At 37.6% G+C, this 19,985-nt stretch overlaps 1 protein-coding gene across 5 annotated transcripts in view; it reads left to right on the forward strand.

Annotated features, from left to right (window-relative positions):
• Positions 1–19,985, forward strand: part of rbfox3a (RNA binding fox-1 homolog 3a) — a 363,663-nt gene that overhangs the window by 164,057 nt on the left and 179,621 nt on the right. For all 5 annotated transcript variants that reach the window (XM_043253944.1, XM_043253939.1, XM_043253938.1 and 2 more), the window contains one exon: positions 9,576–9,653. In XM_043253944.1, coding sequence (XP_043109879.1) covers positions 9,632–9,653 — 22 coding nt within the window. In that variant the 5' untranslated portion in view covers positions 9,576–9,631. The remainder of the gene's footprint in view (positions 1–9,575; positions 9,654–19,985) is intronic.

Here is a 19,985-nt window from a genome sequence, read left to right on the forward strand (position 1 = left end):
TATATATATATATATATAAATAATTTTTTTTTTTTTTTTATATATATATATATATACTTTTAATATTTTCCCCAATATCCCAAGATGTTCTATCAATCACTAACAAGCATATATCATCCCCTCAGAGCTGCTTCTCCTGTACTGATTCTATACATCTTCACTTTTTTTTTTTTTTTTTTTTTTTTTTTTTTACTAAACATGTTAATCGCCAGCAAGGGAGTTTTTATCCCAGCATGCTTCTCGCCTGATAAAGAGGAGAGACCTGAACTTGATGCCCATTGTTTAATTACCTGGGACATTTTAATGGCTCGTCAGAAAATGGTGAAATATGACTAGAGGCTAACTGATCCAAAAATACCCATAAATCCCCGACCAGGGAGCTGCTGGTAGCGTCTACAGGGGGTAATCTATAACTCTGACAGGTTGGATAAAGGAAGAACAATTAAAATAATGAGAGGGCTGATTAATCTTTACATTAAATATTAAAAGCTCCTGGGGGGTGGTCATCCTACACGTGAGCTGTGATAAATGTCTGATATATGACTGTGTGTGTATGTGAGAGGGGTTCATGTTTAGCGCATCTCCTTCTGCTCCATTAGCAACTGTTGATTCTGGTAAAGCTGTAAAACATTGAGCTTTAATGCGTAAATCGGTTTATCCAACTTAAAATACGCCTATAAACAGTGCTGATAATGTGATGGCTTGTGTCTGAATGGATATTTAGGTGGGAAATACGAAGGTGCGGACCCTCCGGCAGCTGTGGCGAGTGAAAGGAGCTCAGGCCTGTCATCTGCAACAGCAAACACTGATTCTAAATGGACTGAGAACAGAAACGCTTTAATAAAGCCGAGGCAGAGCACCCACCTCCCAGAATACACCACCCGTCTCTCACTAACCCGTGAAATCGAGTTCACCTCTGAGGATGGATGCGCGCCTCTTGCATCTTTCTCGTTCATCCGACACACACATGCACACACACATTAAGCTTTGAATTACATACTCAGTTCTCTCACGGGAACTTCTCTTTCATTTGTCTAGTCAGAAGCGCACAAAAATGTGACAGGCACCTCTGGCTTATTTGGTTTTACTTCATTCATTCTTTATTTACCTTCACGCTGTCTTCTTTTGCTGGAATTTTCTACTGTACAAATGGCGTGCTTAGTACAGTACATTGTGTTGTGTGATTATATCACACCTTTCTCATATAGAAATGGCTGTAATGGCTGCCATAACATAACCTTTTACATTACGTGGTTCTCACATTGGGCTTGGTACAAATCAGTCAGGTCAGGTCAACAAAGGTCGCAGAGACATCAAACATACAGCTTCATTGGACGCAAACATGAAGCAGGCCATTTCAGTTCCAGTTATTTGTTATTTGTCACACATTTAACACCGGCACGAATTAACTCGCACTGGTACAAGTGTCTGAATTTCAGCTAGCAGGGAACAATTCAGATTGAACTGTATGATATTATAGGTTGCGTAAAGAGATGTGTTGGAAGGTGTTGGAAGGTGTTCATCAGAAATGAAATTACAAATATATATTTTTTTAAAATAGTGGATGTAATGGTGCTTTTTTTAAAAGAAACAAAAAAATATGGATTATGTTTGAAGATGTTAATTTTACACAATAGAAAAATACATAATTTTAATATAGCAATATTTGATATTGCCCTAGCAATAAAGTAATATAAAAGCAAAGTCTATTAACATATTTACTAACAGACAACTTGAGATTTACTGATATAAAAATTTGAATTAGACTTTTCTTGGCATAATTTGACTTGACTTTTTTTACTGGTGCAAGTGTTATGGACTCGGAATTTGGTCAGAAGTAAAGGTTTAAAATTAAATGCCTTATTTGTTTTGTACATACAATAAGCTTTTCATGTTATGTGTATTGCTTGTGGATTATTGTGATTTTTCTGACGGCACCCATTCACTACAAAGCTTTCCTCGCTGAGATAATGCTAAATTTCTCCAAATCTTTTTTTGATGAAGAAACTAACTCATAGTTAAACTTTCCCACCATATTTTAATATGGGAACTATTCCTATAATGCCGGAATCCAAACAAGCCCAAATGTTTTGGATTTGTAACACAAATAAAATTATAGATTATTTTAGGCCGTTACACAAAAAGTCAAATCAGTCTGTTGGGAGCGGCATTTAGAAATAACACTTCTCGAGTAATGACACTAAAGTCACTGAGTCAAGTTCAGTCACCATGTTCAGGAAGAGGAATGTATTTTGCAACGACAACATAATTACGGCCGTTCCGTAATATAATGATATACTGTGAGATTCCAATGAAAACAGGATGACAGTCTTACTACCTCCAACGATGGCTCGATTTCCACTTTAACAACTCACTAAATCCACACAGCTTCGGAATAATTATCATAAAACCCGGTTTTCATCTGCCTCTATAAAGCAAGCACAGGTTGTTTTCCTAATCCTGAAGAAAGCAGTCGATGGTAAACCAACAGCGTTTCATGATCAGAGGCGCATCCCCTCCTAACGTCTCGCTCTCTTTGCTTAAAATGATAAATTTTAACAACATGCTTTACACCCTTGTTACTTTTTATTGTATATTTATGTTTTAGTAAATCAACTCAAACTGGAAATAAACCAAGCTGTTGTTGGTAATTATTCACTTGTTGTTGATTTTGTTTTGGTCCTTTATTTTCACCCTTTTACGGCGGGCCGTATTTCATTTAAATTTCCATCTCTTCCCCCACTTTCAGTCAATGGGCTGCTTTGCCTGTTTTAATATTCAATGTCCCTCATGTTCAATTTGCATCAGACGTCCTAGTGTTCCATTTCCCAGAATCCTCTCTGTCCAACATAAATTGGGTGCATGTTGCAGTGGAATGACAACACTAGGGTCTTAATGGAGATGTCTATTAGCTGTATATTCAATCTTTTTACCCAACAAATGCAATATCAAAACCGAGCAAACCCACAGCGACACTACGGTTATGAGGGAGGGTGATGACGGTCTGTAGCAAATCCTGTTTCATGTTCGTTTTAGGAAGGTCAATCTGAAGACTTCGGCTGGCCAGAACAAGGAGGATTTCAGTTGCATTGGCTAGTCAGTCAAGTCTGCTTGTTTCATACTGGCTATTTCTCTTTTTCCGAGGCCTTTTCGTCATTCGCTGTATGTGTCCGGTATAGTTATAGCAGGGCATTGTATTATTTATCTGCTGGGTTGGTTAAAGGCAGAGTCCCCAGAGTGGCCTGGCATTTGGGAATCCTCATTAACATTTGCAACATGTGGTTCAGCAGGGTTTCTGGTGAGAGTGCTGTCCGCTTCGTTCTCTTAAATATCTCAGCCACTCGCCAGGGATAAAGCTGGTATTTACTGCTTACCTACAGCTATATGAGATGAAGAATATTGGGGTGGTAGTCGCTCATATTTTAGTTTCAGTGTTGGTCGAAAGAAAGAGATGTAACGGAAAATGAATATGAAAATGTACTTATCCTTATGGCATTCCAACTTAACCTTATGGCATTCCTCCGTATGACTTTCCTAAAATAGTAGGCTTTTTGCACTTTGCTTGTGCAAGCATAAAATAAAATTTCATAAACTAACTGTTTTAAAACATTGTAAAGTAGATAACCTAATCCAATGCTGCATAATGTTCAACGTGCAGTGTAACAACATTTGAACTTTCAATGTACAAAATGATTTAAAACCACTATGAAAGAATCATAAAATGAGTCACACACCTTATTTTAAATTTGTATTCACTAAAAATCTTAATACCAACTCTAGATTTCCATTCTTGGGAAAATATGGCATCTTTCATGAAAGAATCATTATTTTGAATCAGTTACCACTTAGAGTGATTTATTCACAAATCTTTCTGATTCAGTTCCTTGCTACCTTGGTAAGGTTGGAAGTAAATTCAAGATGAATGTTATAATTGAATAGCAACTCTTTTCCTCACATAAAGCATGTGAGTCGTACCTATTTTATGGTGCTTTAGTAAGCGTGATTGCCACGGGCACTAATTACGTGGACAAAAATAGCCTGTACAGGTTTCCTTTGGTGTTTCACAGAAGAAATAAAGTCAATCAGCTTTTCAAACGACACGAGAGTAAGTAAATTATGACAGGTTTTTCATTTTCAGATGAGCTAATCCTTCAACAAAAACTCAAAGTACAGCAAACAGTCTGACAGCAATATCAAGCACATGCAAAAGCAAACATACATGCCACATAAATTCCCAGCCTAGCGATATGAGGTGAAACTCCATACGGAACAGGAACATTAGCTCTCACAGCTTTCATATATTGACCCAGTATGAAAATCAAATTACAGCAGGCTGTTCAAGGCTTAATATTTATGTCCAGACTCTCTATTCGGGCTCCCTGTAGGAAGAGTTGATGAGCTCCAGCTTGTCTGTAATTGAGAAGTGTTTCCAGGTCAGTGTGTGTGCCACTGTGCTCTGGTGTGTGTGAAAGGGGATATTTACTCTGTGAATGGGGGATGAATGGAGTTACAACTCTATTTACCAAAGCCTGTATAAGCTGCTCAACTAATCTGCTTCACAAAGCCAAGTAGAATCCAAAAGGATTCAGGCACAGCATTACAAAGTTAAATTGTTCTTTTATGCCGTGCCACTGCCCTGACCATTTTTCAACTCCCCCTCTTACAACCTGTTCTCTGTTGAAAAGATGTAGAAGCACATCCTTCACTTCTCCTTTTGCACGCAAGGAACTGATAGGGAGCATTATTCTGTCTTCTGATCTTTAAAACATGTATTGCTAAATCAATTCAGCCTCAGTTTCTGACGTGGAATGGCCTCTTTAATGGAACATAAAGCTCTTTTGGCTTAAGAACTTTTATTTCTCTTTTGTATTGTATTTCATTGTATTTATTTTCACGGTCTGCTATTATATAGAATTATTCATTCACTGCCAAATCAGTGAATGAATAATTCAGTGAATGAGTAAAAGTTATTCTTCTTCTTATTATTATGTTTTGTGCCAATAACATCATAAGAAATTTCAAGTATTCCATGCAAGCAAATCTATTATATCTGGATACATTTATCCATTAGCTTTTACATTCATCTTAATTGCGGAGGCTTGGCAGGCAAGAAAACCTTGAAATAAGCTTTGTGTTAAGAGAACAAGTTTGAAATGTGTCATCGTTGCTCATGATGATGAGCAAAACCTTGACCTCTTTATTCTTACAGTGTATGTCCATTTAATGTTAGAATCTAAAGTCTGAAATGTTTAGGTTAGGTCAGCATCATTAGTGACAAATTTTAAGTAACTCAGCATTATTACATCTGTATACCAGTAGGATGCATCAAGACCATCCCGGAAAATAGAACTGCTTCCCGGATGACGCATTATACACTTTGCACTAAACTATGTACTTCTGCACTATTTGCTCAACTATGTAGTGTATAAATTTTATAAGGTTATTTTGTCATAATAATCAGAGCCTGATAGCCCCTCCACGTTCGCAATGTAATTAAAGCTGCTACAGTTGCAACCCAGGCTCGTTCAGAAAATGTGTTTAAATACATTTCAGCGTTATTATGTACCTTACTCCACGTTTTGCTGCAGTTTCAAAGCCCTCATACATATTTGTTACATTGATATAAGCGTGATTACTGTACTTGTATTACGTTGCTTCAGGTATAAATTGCAGTGGTTCATAATTCAAATATTTGAGGAGAGTCATTAAAAGTTAATGCTCTATCCTATTTCCAATGAGCCTAGGTTGGACATTTGAGTGCATGAAGTGTCCGGTTTTTTGAATAGATCACTGTTTTTGAATGACTCAGTTGACTGAATGATTCAATGATTCATTTATTATTTAGCTGGATCATTTTTTCAACAGTTTAAATGAAAAAATAATGTCTGCGTTCTACACTGCCAGAATAAATTTCCTGGAATTAAGTGGAAATGCATCTAAAAATGTAAGTTACATAATATCAACAGTTTGTTTATTGAATTTTTGTTAAAAAGTAACATCGCATTAAAATCATGCTTGCTGTGGCACATGGCTCAAAATATTGTCTACAATATACAAATTCGATTTGTGAACAGAAATAAATGCGTATGTCATAGTACGTACACCTGTTGTTTCCACCACTTTGTTTTCATCTGCTTACATGCCACAGACCTTTCACAGTTGAGATATAACATTTGTTATTGCACTGTTCTCATCATACTGCAGCCAATGGTTTATTTATTGGTGTGTACAAAACTAAATAGCTGGGCAAATAGACTTTAGTGGGGTGCTATTTTCTTTTTGCTTGCGACATCAGTGTAGTCCGAGTGATGGTTGTTTTATTGTTGTTGTTTTTTTTCCGTGGCACTCTTCAGTTCTGTGTTATTTATGCCTTTTTACCGTCCAAATAATTAATCAGCCCCGACACAACAGGAAAAGAAACAGCTTTTAATTACTTATGATGAAATAACAAATTATGTTGGCCTTGTTCCCAAAAATACTGGAGCCAGTGCATGGTAATTCATTACAGGGAGAGAGAGACAGTGTGGGAGGGAGACAGGGGGCTGTGAGATATGAGCTCTGTTCGGATGAAATCAATACACATGCTTTGTTCATGTGTGTGTGTCGGCGTGTGTCTGTGTTATTGCGTGAGATCCTTTGCGATCCATCAATATCTGTTCAAAAGGTTGAGAGTCAGGCCGCGATAGACACACTGATGCACTCACATATCAACAAACAGTAATGCGTTAGACACCTGTAATATTTTCTTGTAAATTAGCTAAATTTATCATCTTCCACCTTCGATTTTAATTACTTTTATCAATCCCGTTCAAACACGATTACATTTTTTTGGGTAAAATTCGTTAGGTTTGAAATACAGGAAAGAGAAAAACCTAGCTGCCTTCTAAGGTGGCATCATAACTGTGATTAAACTCCATAAATTAATGATTTAAGAAGCTCTACTTCACTGAGTACACACTCCTTTTGAATAATTACTTCACAACCATTAAAAAAAGTATGTTCTGTAGTATGAATTTAATCTGGACGTATTACATTCGTTATGTTGTCATTGACACGTGACCTGCCAGCCTCAGTTGTCTCTCCTCGCTGCCATTCACAAATCTTCTCCTGTGGCCTCATGGGATAGCCTAAGCCTATAATAAATGCAACGCAATGCAAATATATTGGGTAAAAATATTACGTTTAATTTAATTTTGAGTATTGAATGAATTATGTGTTTGTTTATTATTGATATCTTCTTTGTCTGCTATTATGGATTTTTCCCCAATTTAGTTTGTGGCAATGCATTCTGGGATTGTCTTATCTGCAAAGAATATATATGCAGTGTTATCTTAGTATTTGGTTCAAGTGAGGTGTCTTATGGTATTGTTTATACTGTACCTCTGGAAACAGCCTTCACCTTAAATTGCTGGCTCCGTAGGCAGCTCACTAGGTTTTTGGAAAGGAACATTTGTGTTTATACACGTTGGGTTCGGTGGATGGACACAAATACGCTCAGGGTTTTGTTGACATGCAGAGACCTCTGTTTTTCATTGCCACCCTGTGAGCCTGTTTTCAGGCAAGCGAGGCGAAATTCTTCAGAAATGAATTCTCACCGAGACGGTAGTGAACTGGATTTCCCAGAAGACTTCCTACGTCTCCGGGTTTCAGTTCTACTCTTGACCACAGAGGGGAACACTCGGAATGAAATTAGACACTTCCCCGCAGAGAACTACAACCTCTTTCAGATAGTCAGACACAGAGAGAATGGACTAGAAGGTTAGATGTCATTTTAAAAGAATAGTTTATGCAAAAACAAAATAAAAAAAATCTTTTAGCAATTATTCGCTCTTAACTACTCTCAGATGTTACTTAAAGAAAACTCTGAGCTTGTCTTCATTTGCATACAATTACAATAAATGATGATTCTTTGTAGCACGAGCACAATAGAAGTATCATAAAAGTGATGCATGTACATTTTCTGCATGTCTTCTGAAATCGCACATCACTTCACTTTCTGTGAAGAAACAGGCCAAAACTGAAGTGTGTATTCATTAAAATACATTCAGATCCATTCAAATTAAACATTTGATTTGTTTCATAAAAACTGAAGTATTCTTTCAGAAACTGATTCTCGAGTGAATAGCAAATTAGTTCCTCTCACTTGTATCTTCATAAGACTTGGCCACTTTTAAGATGCTTTACATCTGTTTTTAAAGCCCCAAAGACGTATTTATTTTAACTGCAGAAGTGCAATTATCACATTTTTCGGAGTATATACTTTTGAGTTCCACCGAAGAGAGAGATTCATATAGCTGTGAGACAGAATTTTTGGGTGGACTGTCACTTTAAGAAAAAGAGAAAGGGTGATGGGGAAAAGAGTCAAACAGAGGTAACGGGTGAAATGCGGATGATTTGTGAGCAAGTTGATAAAGAAATAATGATAAGCAAGAAGGACAGAAAGGCGTTCAGTTCCAGAGTGACAGAATGCTGTTTTCAGTGAACACATTAGCTCTATATTTTAGATTAATGCTAACAATTAAATGACACATAGGAACAACACTTTTATCAAGCCCCGTGGATATGGACGGGGCACTATGCATATTTAATCTGAATAGCCTGCAATAGAGGCCATTACGGCCGTGTAATTACGGTAATGCTCTAACAGGGTCTTTTGTCCCGAGTGCTGCATTCGCTCTCTGGGGCCCCGTGTTTGTTGGGTTGTATATTTTTCTGTGTCCAAAGAAAACTTGCAGCATTATCATCTTTCTCCGTTTCTTTTTTTCTTCTTCTTCTTCTTCCCTCACGCTCCTCTGGGTGAAGTGATTTCTTACTCAACACAATGTTTCTCTAAATAAGAATGTGATTTGAAGCCACCTTCTATCACGTACACACAGCCTAACCCGCCTTAGTTCAGTCGATTTTAAATTAACAGTGACACCAGACCCATTTTCTCGCCAGGTCAGACCAGCGGAATGATTATCCTTCTTATCCAACTATCAGACTTAACCGTTTCCAGTCGGAAAGGGTTAACGGGATATAAAGGGGTTTGTGGTTAATTTATGCCTTGTGCAGTTGCAGCATCCATGTTCACCGTGCCTTTTTTTTGCTTTATTTATCCTTAACTACAATATGTGTGGAAATACACAAGCTGGTGTGTGTGTGCTCTAAATGTTACGGCAGATCCACTTCAGCACCAGTGTAGCATGAAGCACGGCTGCCGTACATACGGAGGATTTGGAGGTTCTGGTGGGGTTCTGAGCTTATCTGGACCCTGCAGGTCTTCTGACTGTTCCTCAATCCTCTCACACATTATCATAACAAGGGCGTATGAAATGAAAAAAAAACAAACAAACAAAAAAAAAAAAACAATTTAAGTCCAAACACAAACATATTCACAAAAACAAAGAATTTCAGAGCAATCTGTAATGTAAATTGGGAGCTCACCTTCTTTGTTATGGTAGACGGGGCTTCATTCTTAATTCAAAGGAAATTTTAAATACCACTTTTTGAGGAATTAAATGTTTTTGTTTGCATGTAATTGTGTTGCTTTCGTTTTCAGGCTGAAAACTTTTTGCTGTCTCTCTCTCCCGCAGACATCAGACACCTCTGTGGTTGCAGTGAGACCCCACCTGCTCAGCCACAGCTGTACATGGAGACCCCCAGTTGGGCAGGTTAGTGTGTTTCAGTGTGGTTTTCTACTTCGGAAAAGATTTAGACAAAGTTAGGTGTCATCAGAATTTGTCCAAATAGTTGATAAAAACGTGTATGTTTACACTTTTTTTAAAGGTCCAATTCTTGCTATTTACAACCTCATAATCTGATTATTGGTAAGTTCACTATTAGGAATGTAGAATATGATCATGCAGAACATGTGCTTTATGAGTACTAATAATGTGCTAATAAAGTACCTATATGTTAATAATATGGATGCTAATAAGCAACTAGTGAAAATTGGTCCTTGTTTTAAAATGTTACAAAATATATAATAAATACATACACAGTAATCCATAATAAGTAATCCAGTTCATCGTGCAATTTACTGTAAATCAAAAATCTGCATGTGTGTAATTAAAAAGAAATCCTATGAGGTGTCTGTCTTTTAAAAGCTACAAAAGGAATCTCCTATCCACAGTATTGCTTTCTCCAGTAAAAATATGCGTAGATCACACACTGTTTACAAGCAAAAACTGTCTAGAATAGTTGTTGGTGGGTTTTGATTTCGGGGACAACAGGGCTTCACTAGAGAAAGCATTATTATGGATTTTGAACATTTAATGTTAAAATATATTAATGATGGATTCTCACTTTGCATGGCCTGAGTGCAAGTACATTTTCAGCAAATTATTTTTATTTTATTTTATCTTTTTTTTTTTGCTGAATAGTTTCGTTTAATAACTTTGTTGTAATATATTTTTTATTATTATTATTATTATTATTATTATTATTATTATTATTATTATTATTTACTTATTTAACTGAAATAATTATTTAACTGAAAACTGAATATTTTATATTCACTCTCATTTGCTCCAAAGACTTGGACAAAATGTTTTATGCTGAACAAAATGTGTACTACCTGGCTAACAAATCTCACACTCACGCTGTTATTGTTATTTATTTATTTATTTATTTTTTTCCTCTAACCTAGGGCACCAAATGTCTGATTGCCATTGTTAACCCCTCAATATAGCTGCATGGTCTTAGATGTTAGATGTTATTTCAAGATTGAATGGTGCTGTAAGCAAAGGTTGCATCGAAATTGAGTCTGACTCTTCAATTCATGGGATGGATTTCGTATTTTTGCATAATTTACATTTACAGACCTTTTCTCTCTCTCCTATATCATCCTTATCCGCTGTATGTCTCGATGTCATTATTGTTTTCCGTCTGTCTGGGGTGTTTCCTCTGTGGATCAGTTACATTACTAGAAACCTGGTAGATTCATTAATATTTACATACAAGCTTCATACATGTCTGCAGACGTAGACAATTGTCTGTATGTCTAATTTTATCCACAAAAGTTTGAATGTGTGTGCAGTTTGTTAATGATACCTAACTTGAACTTATTTTACCTTGTGCCCTTAAACATCTTACTTTTTCTTCTACTAATGCGAATCTGTCTTATAAGACCAACACGACTAATGTAGTCACAACGATCCGGTGTGTGTGTGTGTTTTTGTATATGTGTGTCCCTTCACATCTGTGGTTCTCAAGTGCAGAAATAAAACCATGCTAAATGCAAAAAAAAAATAAAATGCAAGTAACCATATCATTTTGCATTGTTAGGATAGCGACATTATAGAAACGGCTTACTGTTGATATCAAACTCTACGGTGTCATCTGTCACTGTTGGAGCTCGCCAAATTAGACAGAAGCCAACACGGACAGGTTGCGTGGCATATCGCTATCCTTAAAAGCGGACAGTGTTAGATAAGAGAAATAACTATAAATTGCTTGTTTCAAATTTTGGTGCTGTGTTGGGTCGCCACTTGATGTCCAAATTAAAATTTGGCTCCTAAAGCAAACTAGTTGAGAGCTGATGCTGTTGAGCTGTAAATGAGCGTGTGTCTTTAAAAGTGGAGTGGAGAGGAGAGGGCCGGAGCGAGGGAGTGAGAGAGGAGTGGTTTAAGTAGTGCTGACGACAGGCCTTTGATTCTGAGCATGCCCATTAGAGGGAGCCATAAATCCTGGGCTCTCTGGACTGCCTGTGTCAGCAGTCCATGGAATGAATTGATATTAAACGCGACAAAAAGCCTCTTTAATTCTGCCTCCACCAGCCTCTCTCTCTCTCTCACTTCTTCTCTTCCTCTCTCTCTCTCTCTCTCCCTCCATTCCTTCTCTCTGCCTCCCCCTGTTCTGGACGGTAATTGAAAAGAGGGAGGAGAAAAAAAAGCCCAGTGAAGCCAAGCCTGTCATCATAAAAACATCTGCAATTACATCCGCTCTATTCATTATTTATGAAAGTCATTAATTAAATATTACTCACAAATAGCAATAGCATTTTTCCCCTTTTTCTGCCCTCATGTTGTCTTGGAAATGGACACGTTTTCTGCCAAACATCACAATGCCGTCCGCATAAACATTTATGTTTAGACATTAAGAACGATTATGTACGGCCAAGGCCTGCGGTGGACTCACAGTGGCCTTTAGTTCCTGAGAGAGGCGGAAATGTGCTTGTCACCGCACACCTCAGTGAACTGAAATAATGGAGATAACTTGATTCACTTTCAAGCAAATGGGATATTTTAAAATGGCCCCCTTTCTCATTTTTTATTGGCCTGTCTAAAAAATGTCCCGTAATGAGAAGAGGAAGTGCTGTCACAGGATGACATCACCCCCACACATGATGTGCTAAAACTGTAAGCTGTGGGATTTCAGGTGCCAAATTGATAAGTTAGACCTGTTATTCCCAAAATTGTAAAGATGAGGAACGATACATCAAACGAGGAGCTCCATGGCGTGACGCTCTTTTAAAACGAGCCGGATGACATTCTAAGTGGGGAGCCGGGCCGCTCTGAGAGCGCAGACCAGCGCCAGGTACAGCTGTTGTAACTCTTTCACTTAGCGGGGCCCCTACGTGGAGGCTCTCAGCCGGTACCAGGGCCCGCGCTCAAGACACGTACGTGATGGATTGAGTCGGGGAAAGCCATCATCTGGTCGTGCACGCGCGTGCTGAGCGAGGTGGGCCCCGCGTGATTAATGATATTTGCCTGGAGTCATCGAAAGCTGGATTTAAGTATTTCGGATTTAAAGTAACATTCGTCTCTATTGTTCACAGCGAGAGAGGCATTAGTCAAATTCAGCCACGTCTCGGCAGACGACGACGCTCCAACCCCTGGAGCACGCTGTGTAACAGTGCGATTGTCTCACTCGCGCTTCGACAAATTATTCATGCAATTTTCGCCCGTTTTGTCTGATTATCTACAAATCTCTCTCACGACTGAGTTTATCATCCTGCCAAAATCATTTATTTCTCAGTAGTATTTCCGCTGAGTAAATGTTTGATGAATTGCTGTCATTACGCCAGTTTTTAAAGTGCAAATATATTCTGCCAAATATAGGACTTTGTTTATCACAGTAATTTTGCGAAAAACGCAACATACATTTTTTTTTTCATGTTATATCAGACCTCAAAGCATGACTGACAGTATCTGCTCCATCAGATTAAATCGTTTTCAGTTAACCTTTTTTTTTTAATAAATAACAAAGAATTTTAGTAAACAGACATTTTTTTATAGGAACTAATGCACACTGTGAGTCATTAGGTAAGCATTAGCAAATAACCTGTTCATCATTTATAAAGAATTATTCCAACATTAATAGGCATTAGTAAGCAGATTGTAAATACAGCTATAAATGTTTTATTTTTTTGAGCATATCTATGCTTAATAATTGTATTTCCATACTTTATATAATTTCTAAAATATTACATTTAGGAATTGTCAATGCTTCATTAAATAATTTTGAAAGCGTGAATAAATTATAACGGTTGCTTAATGTGTTAATAAATGCTTTATTAACACAAAACCATACTGTAATTCACGTAGTTGCTAGCGTCCTGTTTTTGTGAGCTCATCTAAAGTGAGGATTATTTTACCTTGTGAAGCATTTACAAAGGAGATTTAAGGGCTTGTTTATCTTCCAAACAGAAAAGTTAAACAAACACAACACACAGAGATATAGATCACAGATTTATTTTTTTTTTTTCAAGATGCAAAAAATGAAACTACAACTTTACACTTGATAAAAAAGAAAATGAAAAAAGTGTTCAGTTGTGTAATTTGTTTTTTTTTTTGCATCTTGGAATACATTTCTGTATTTCTGAGTTCTGTATCCCTGTTGTGTTTGTTTATTTTTTCTGTTAAGAATATAACTGAGCCTTTAAATCTCACGCTTATGCTTATGTATACAGCTGTATATATTAACTGCTTACTAATGACTATTAATGTTAGTACAAATCTTTATAAAGGATGAACTGACAATTTGCTAATGCTTACCTAATGATTTATAGCGTGCAGTTATTATGAAATGTTACCAGAAAATGTAAGGGGCTTTACTTCGGTACGTTTTTTTCCCCCATATTTTGAGTTCGGCATTCCCAAGGTGAAGGGCCACTGATGCCATTAACGGAATGGACAGAGAGAGCGAAAAATCCCTTGTGACAACTGAGTAATGAGATGAAATGATAGACCTGGCTCGGGTCTGGCACTGGTATTTTGTAACTGTAAACGTCCTGAACTCAGCATTAAACTGACCATCTGATCCAAGACTAACAAAGATCCTCAAGGTCAAAGACTCACTCCTCCCTCTAAAATAGTGTTCCTTAAAGCGCTTAGCAAAGCATAATTTGTGCACCGTGTTTCCTTCGGCTAAAATAAATCACTCGGCATAGATGGTCAAATACAAACGTCAGATTTCGACCGACACGAACAGACTTACCTTTTTCAAGCACTGAGCCAGATTTCAGCCCTTTCTGGTCAGATGCTTTCAAAAAGGGGTGAAAGAGCAAAGATTGCACCTGACTGCCTCGCTGCTCTGTTTCTGCGCGTCTGCAGCCTCTACGGATCTATCAATGGAAATCCAATTGCTGGGAAAGCGTTCAATCCTAACTCGGTTACCTTGGTGGATAGTGGCATCCACGGTATCCACTGCTGCCTGTTTGAGCTGTTTGTTTTAGGCCTAAATAATGGCGGATGGGGTGTGTGCGAGTGTGCAGTGAGGAAAATATACATTTGGAATTACTCATAGTCAAAGGAAAGCCTTACTGGAGACTTCAAAGAACAGAATATTATAATTCATGCTGTAAAATATCGAGAACCAGGAAAAATATGCAAAAGATTGCTTACTCAGTATCTGCCCTTTTTATACACCACTTATATATTACAGCATGCCGTCTTGCAGTGGTACTGCGCAACAGGTTTTTAAAGGGACAGCTCACCCAAAATTGAAAGCTTTGCAATCATTTAGTTCTCCTCGTGTTGTTCTAAATCTGTGAGTTTCTTTCTTTGGTCAGCCACAATAGGAGATGTTTTAAAGAGTGATCAAAATGATTTCTTACAAATAATGAAATTTGAGATGTTAATGTGCAATAACATGATAAAAGCGTCATCATGTTATATTCCAAGTCACCTGAAATGATGGCTTTGTTTGAGGAACGGGCTGAATTTTAGGTTATTTACTGAAAATATTGCTTTGCATCCATGTTCACCATTCATTTCAGAAATGATTAAGAGGCTATTTTTTTAGGGGGCATTTTATAACTTATAAGACATTTTTTCTTGACTACTGAAGGACTTAATATGTTAAAATTTGCATTTATTATTTTTTATTAATTAAGGGTTTTTTTGTATTCTTTACTCACTAACTAATATTTCTAACCAATGAAATATTTTAGAGCTTGGCATACATAGAAAAAAAATGTCTATTGCTAAAAAGTGCATATGCACTTTATTTGTATTGCTTTTTCAGAACTATTTGAAAATCACACTTTTATAATTAGATCTTGTGTACACAGTGGAAACCAAAAAAATGCTGAGGGTGCATGAATTAAAACACATAATTTAATTCTTGATTTTTAGTTGTTTTAGCTAATGTAATTAAAATTTAGCTAATCGTGATTTTATCTCATTTAGTCATCTTGAGAGAACCACTGGTCTAAAGTGTTACAGTCTAGACATAATGAAATTATAAAATGTTTAACAGATAAAACGCAAAGAGGGACATTAATTACTCCCATAGTTTAATTATTCAGGACATTTTAGTTGCTTTCAGGAGCGCTTTTGCCACAAGCCCTTTTTCTGCAGTTGGTAAAAAGTCAAACCGGTTTGGAATGACATATGGGTGATGAGGTTTATGAGTAAACTATCCTTTAAATGTAACGTCCTCCATGTACGTGCTGTGTCGGTAGTGCTTTGTTTTGTTTGCCTTGCTGTTGCGCGCTATTGTGGACGCCATTGAAGGCAAAATCAGCTACACTTCGGTAATAAAGGGGCTTTTCTCTCATGCTCACCCTTACGAGTGCTCTTCAAATTAGGGCTTTCTAATCATAATTACACCCGAGACTGTTTGGCTTGTATCTGCTCTCATCAGGAGCCCCTCTGGCCAAATCACAGGACTCAGATCAGAATTGCAATGACGCGCCTTTAATTAGAAAGTTTTGATGTTTCAAAATGCTTCTTGGATAGGATTGGAGGTTCTTTGAAGCATGGAGACATGACATCGATTATCGAAAGATGTCTCTCTGTCAGCTGCTCAGAGGAGGCGCAAACAGGAAGTTAATCTTAGCTATAGCGTCCTATCCCCTGTCATACCGATGAGGAATGATTGCTGTGTGGGTGACATGCCGTGATACGCGTGATGCGTTATATTCGGTGATCATTTGATTAGCAGCATAAAGTCAGGCTTATTGAGTATTGAAGGAACCATTCCCCTCCAAAAATGTTTTTATCTTTTCATTATTTACTTAACCTCATGTTGTAAGATTATAAGACTTTTTAATAGAATTTTTGAGGAATATCCTGGATTTTATTTGTTTATGGTTTATAAGTAAATGGTGACCATGGTTGTCTCCAAAATAAAAAAAATACAAATAAAAGTATTGTTTAGTTGTTATTTATTATATAGTTTGATTTGACTTAAATTTAACTGTTTGTTAAAATCTACAATCATTTGCTTTGGATTTTATCAATGAATTGTTGGTTCTTGATTAATTTTTTTTGTGTGCATCACTGTGTACTACTCATCTAAACAGGGTTCATCCTCTAATTTTAAGATTCATTATCATAATTAATATTAATAAAAACCAAGTTGTTCAGTAAGTATGTCTCCCATTTGTAAACCTGAATTCTAAAGCAAGTGAATCTTGCTTGCAAAGTTCTTTGAAAAGTATTGTATTGGCAGAGTGCTGGGCTTAAACAATTTCTACTTTCCTAACCTGCCACACAGTAATATGATTAGTCAAAGCTATGTGTTTCTTTGTGGTTAATGTTCTTTCAGCTCTTAGAGATGTTTCTCCACTAGTTCCTCATCAAAAATTAACATAGAAAAAAAGCTCGTAATGATAATCGTGCAGTGTTGCATTATTAAGCCCCGCAGTGCCTGAGTGTTTGGAGAGGGGCGAGGGTGAGGGTACTCATCACACTGATTTGAGGCCTCTCAAAGGACGTACGGGGTGTTGTTTATGAGGATAATGAGCCCTTCATCTCGCCCAATACAGCGTACAATGGGCTCATTACAATTAAAATGGCTGAAAAGCAGGCCTAGTGGAAGCAGGGAATGAGCATGATGAGAATTCAGTGGGAACGTTTGGAGGAATGGTGTATTAACCGGCCAGGAAGTCATTTTTAACCCTAGTGGCAGCTGAATTATGTTCCATTACTGAATTGGACCTAATGCTTTTTCTGCCAAACACATTGCTCTTGATGCCCACTTCAGGCAAAGCGCTGGTAATGTCCACACTATTGCAAAATATCTCCTGAAACAGCTTGTTTTTCTCCTTCCTGTTGAAATTTGCTTCCGTAACTAAGTTCAAATGGATTTTTGGCCAGCTAAACACAATCTTTCAATGTTTATACGATGTAAAGTGAAACCGTAAGCAGTCGTGTCCTCTAAAAGAAGCCCCTCAACCTCTGATCAGCTACTAGGATGATCAGAACGACCCATTCGTGGCTTTGTATGCATCACTGTCTTCAGGCTATAAAAGAATAATGCAGTTATTGATTTGAGCATTTCAGCTCATATGTTTCCACCTCGCCCAGCTCTGCTGCCCAGATTAATTTTTGAATCTTCGATTCATGGGCACATCATATAATGAATAGAGGTGATTCATGTCATTGCTTTTAAATGCTTAAATTGATATGGTTCCCCGCTGATTGATAGTGTAACACTGGAGCACAGTCTGCGTCAGCAGTTGTGTCTTACAGAAATACATATTGATCATATTTGGTTGCAGTGTTTTATTTTTGCTGTTGTTTGATAGTATTATGGCTGATTTGCATAAATCTTTCACTCAGCATTAATTCATTGCATTGTTGCAAATCCGTTTAGGTTATAAGCTTCATTTAAAGTTCTTTGCCGTAATGTGCTTTGCATTAATCCAACTTTTACTGTCAAATGTTGCACATAGTAGCCTGAAATTATACGACTGGAAGCTTTAAGACTGTAAGAGTCCCAGAGGGAGAATTACGAACCGCTTTTACACACCCAGTTCCACCTACTTGGTCCAAGAGAGACGAGGAGCAGCCGCACTGTAATCTGTTGTTCATTTTCACTTCATTTTTCTCCAAAGTGACATCTACTGTCCAGCAGGTGGTACCAAACATTTATCTATCCCCTCTCCTACGCTCACCAGCCTTCAGAAGATTTAGACACCCCAAACAATAGGCTCTCCAGAGACGCCTTTAGTCTGCAACACGTAAGTAAACACGCGGCACTGATCCAGACGAAAGCAAAAGACAAACTGAGGTGTTTTAGACACAAAAGTTTCAGGGCAGCTGGACAAGTTTACAGTTTTTCTCCGCTGAGTTGCTGACATTTTCAAATCTCTTTCTCTCTACTTTGTCTACGAGTCGACATTCCCTGAGTGTCATGCATCGTTTCAATCAAACACTGTAAAATGTTGGGGCTGGTCGTTAATCCTCCTCTCACCCGTTTAATGGCCGCAGCAAAAATGGAGTCGTAAAATTCTCTCTTTTTTTTCTCGCGTAGAAGCGGAATGTGGGGAGAGGGACCCTGGTAGTGGGGCGGGGGGTGGTATTTGCTTCCTGCATTACCTTTTAACTCCCGTATGGCATGAAGTTACCCGTGTGAATCGAGGTTCTCAGATTTTTCGGAGAGAACCGAACAAAAGAGCTTTCCTAAAACGTGATGTAACCTCTTGGTTTAAGATCAGAACTAGAAACGGGAAGATTGTAGGTTTAAACTATTGAAAAGAATGCTGTCCAAAAATAGCTTTTTTCACCCATAGTTTTGGGGTAGCAGAATCTGTATTCTATTTATGATTGTAAACTAATTGATTTAAAGTCAGTTTTTGTAATTTAGGTTCATAGAACTTGAGCAGAATTCAATATTTCTGTAATTTCAAACATAAAGTGAATTTGTTTTGATGGTACATATTTACTATTGTTTAACTTGTTTACTTTTTACTTTGAATATTACAAATAACACAATCACATTTGTATAACATTACTGCACATATTTTACTGAATTTAAACTGTTGTAACCACCTGATGTCCAAAAAGTCTCTCTTCACAACAAGGGATGTCTTCTAAACTGCAAAAATACTGTATTCAAACAGGTTTCCCAAACACTTTCCATCCGCTATTGATCAGAAAAAATAATTAACCCCAAACTCAGCACAAACAATCACCAAATTTTCTTTTTAATGATGCTATGAATTATTTTGAGTTATTAGTAGTATTGTTTTGTAATCACGCACTTCAGCTTTAACCTCAGGTTGCTGTGAAATTATTTGTGTGTGTGTACTGTAGAAGTAGTCTTAGCTAAATATAAATGAGTAAATTAGTGGAACAAGCCGGATGGCTGGCTAAGAAACCGATTCCTAAGAGGGTGAAAGTCCTCTCCAAACACTACGGTGTGCCAGCTTACGGCCCTGGATAGTGCTGGAGTCAGTGGTTCTAATTTTGTCCTCCCGCTTCATTCTCTCAGCATCGTTGCCGCCGTGATAACTTCATCGCTAAACAATTAAAAGCCCGCCTTCCATTTCCGCACATGTCGGCACAAGGAGCAGCAGAGGAGCTTATTTATGTATGTGGGGACTGCGCAGGCAGCGATGCATGTAATGCAGACGACGCGAGCGGGAGAGTGCGAGAATTGTCTGGGAGCAGAGACTGTTTGCGAAACATTTGTACATGCGAGAGGCTTTTGATGTTGTGTTGTGAAAACACATGTTAGTGCTCATTATAGCGCTGTTCCTCAGCCCTTCATTTGTATATTGTGCTGGGCACGGGCACTGAGGAGGAGCCATCTACCCTACAGAAAGTGTG

This window comes from Puntigrus tetrazona, chromosome 12 (assembly GCF_018831695.1).
Source record: "Puntigrus tetrazona isolate hp1 chromosome 12, ASM1883169v1, whole genome shotgun sequence".
NCBI lineage: Eukaryota > Metazoa > Chordata > Actinopteri > Cypriniformes > Cyprinidae > Puntigrus > Puntigrus tetrazona.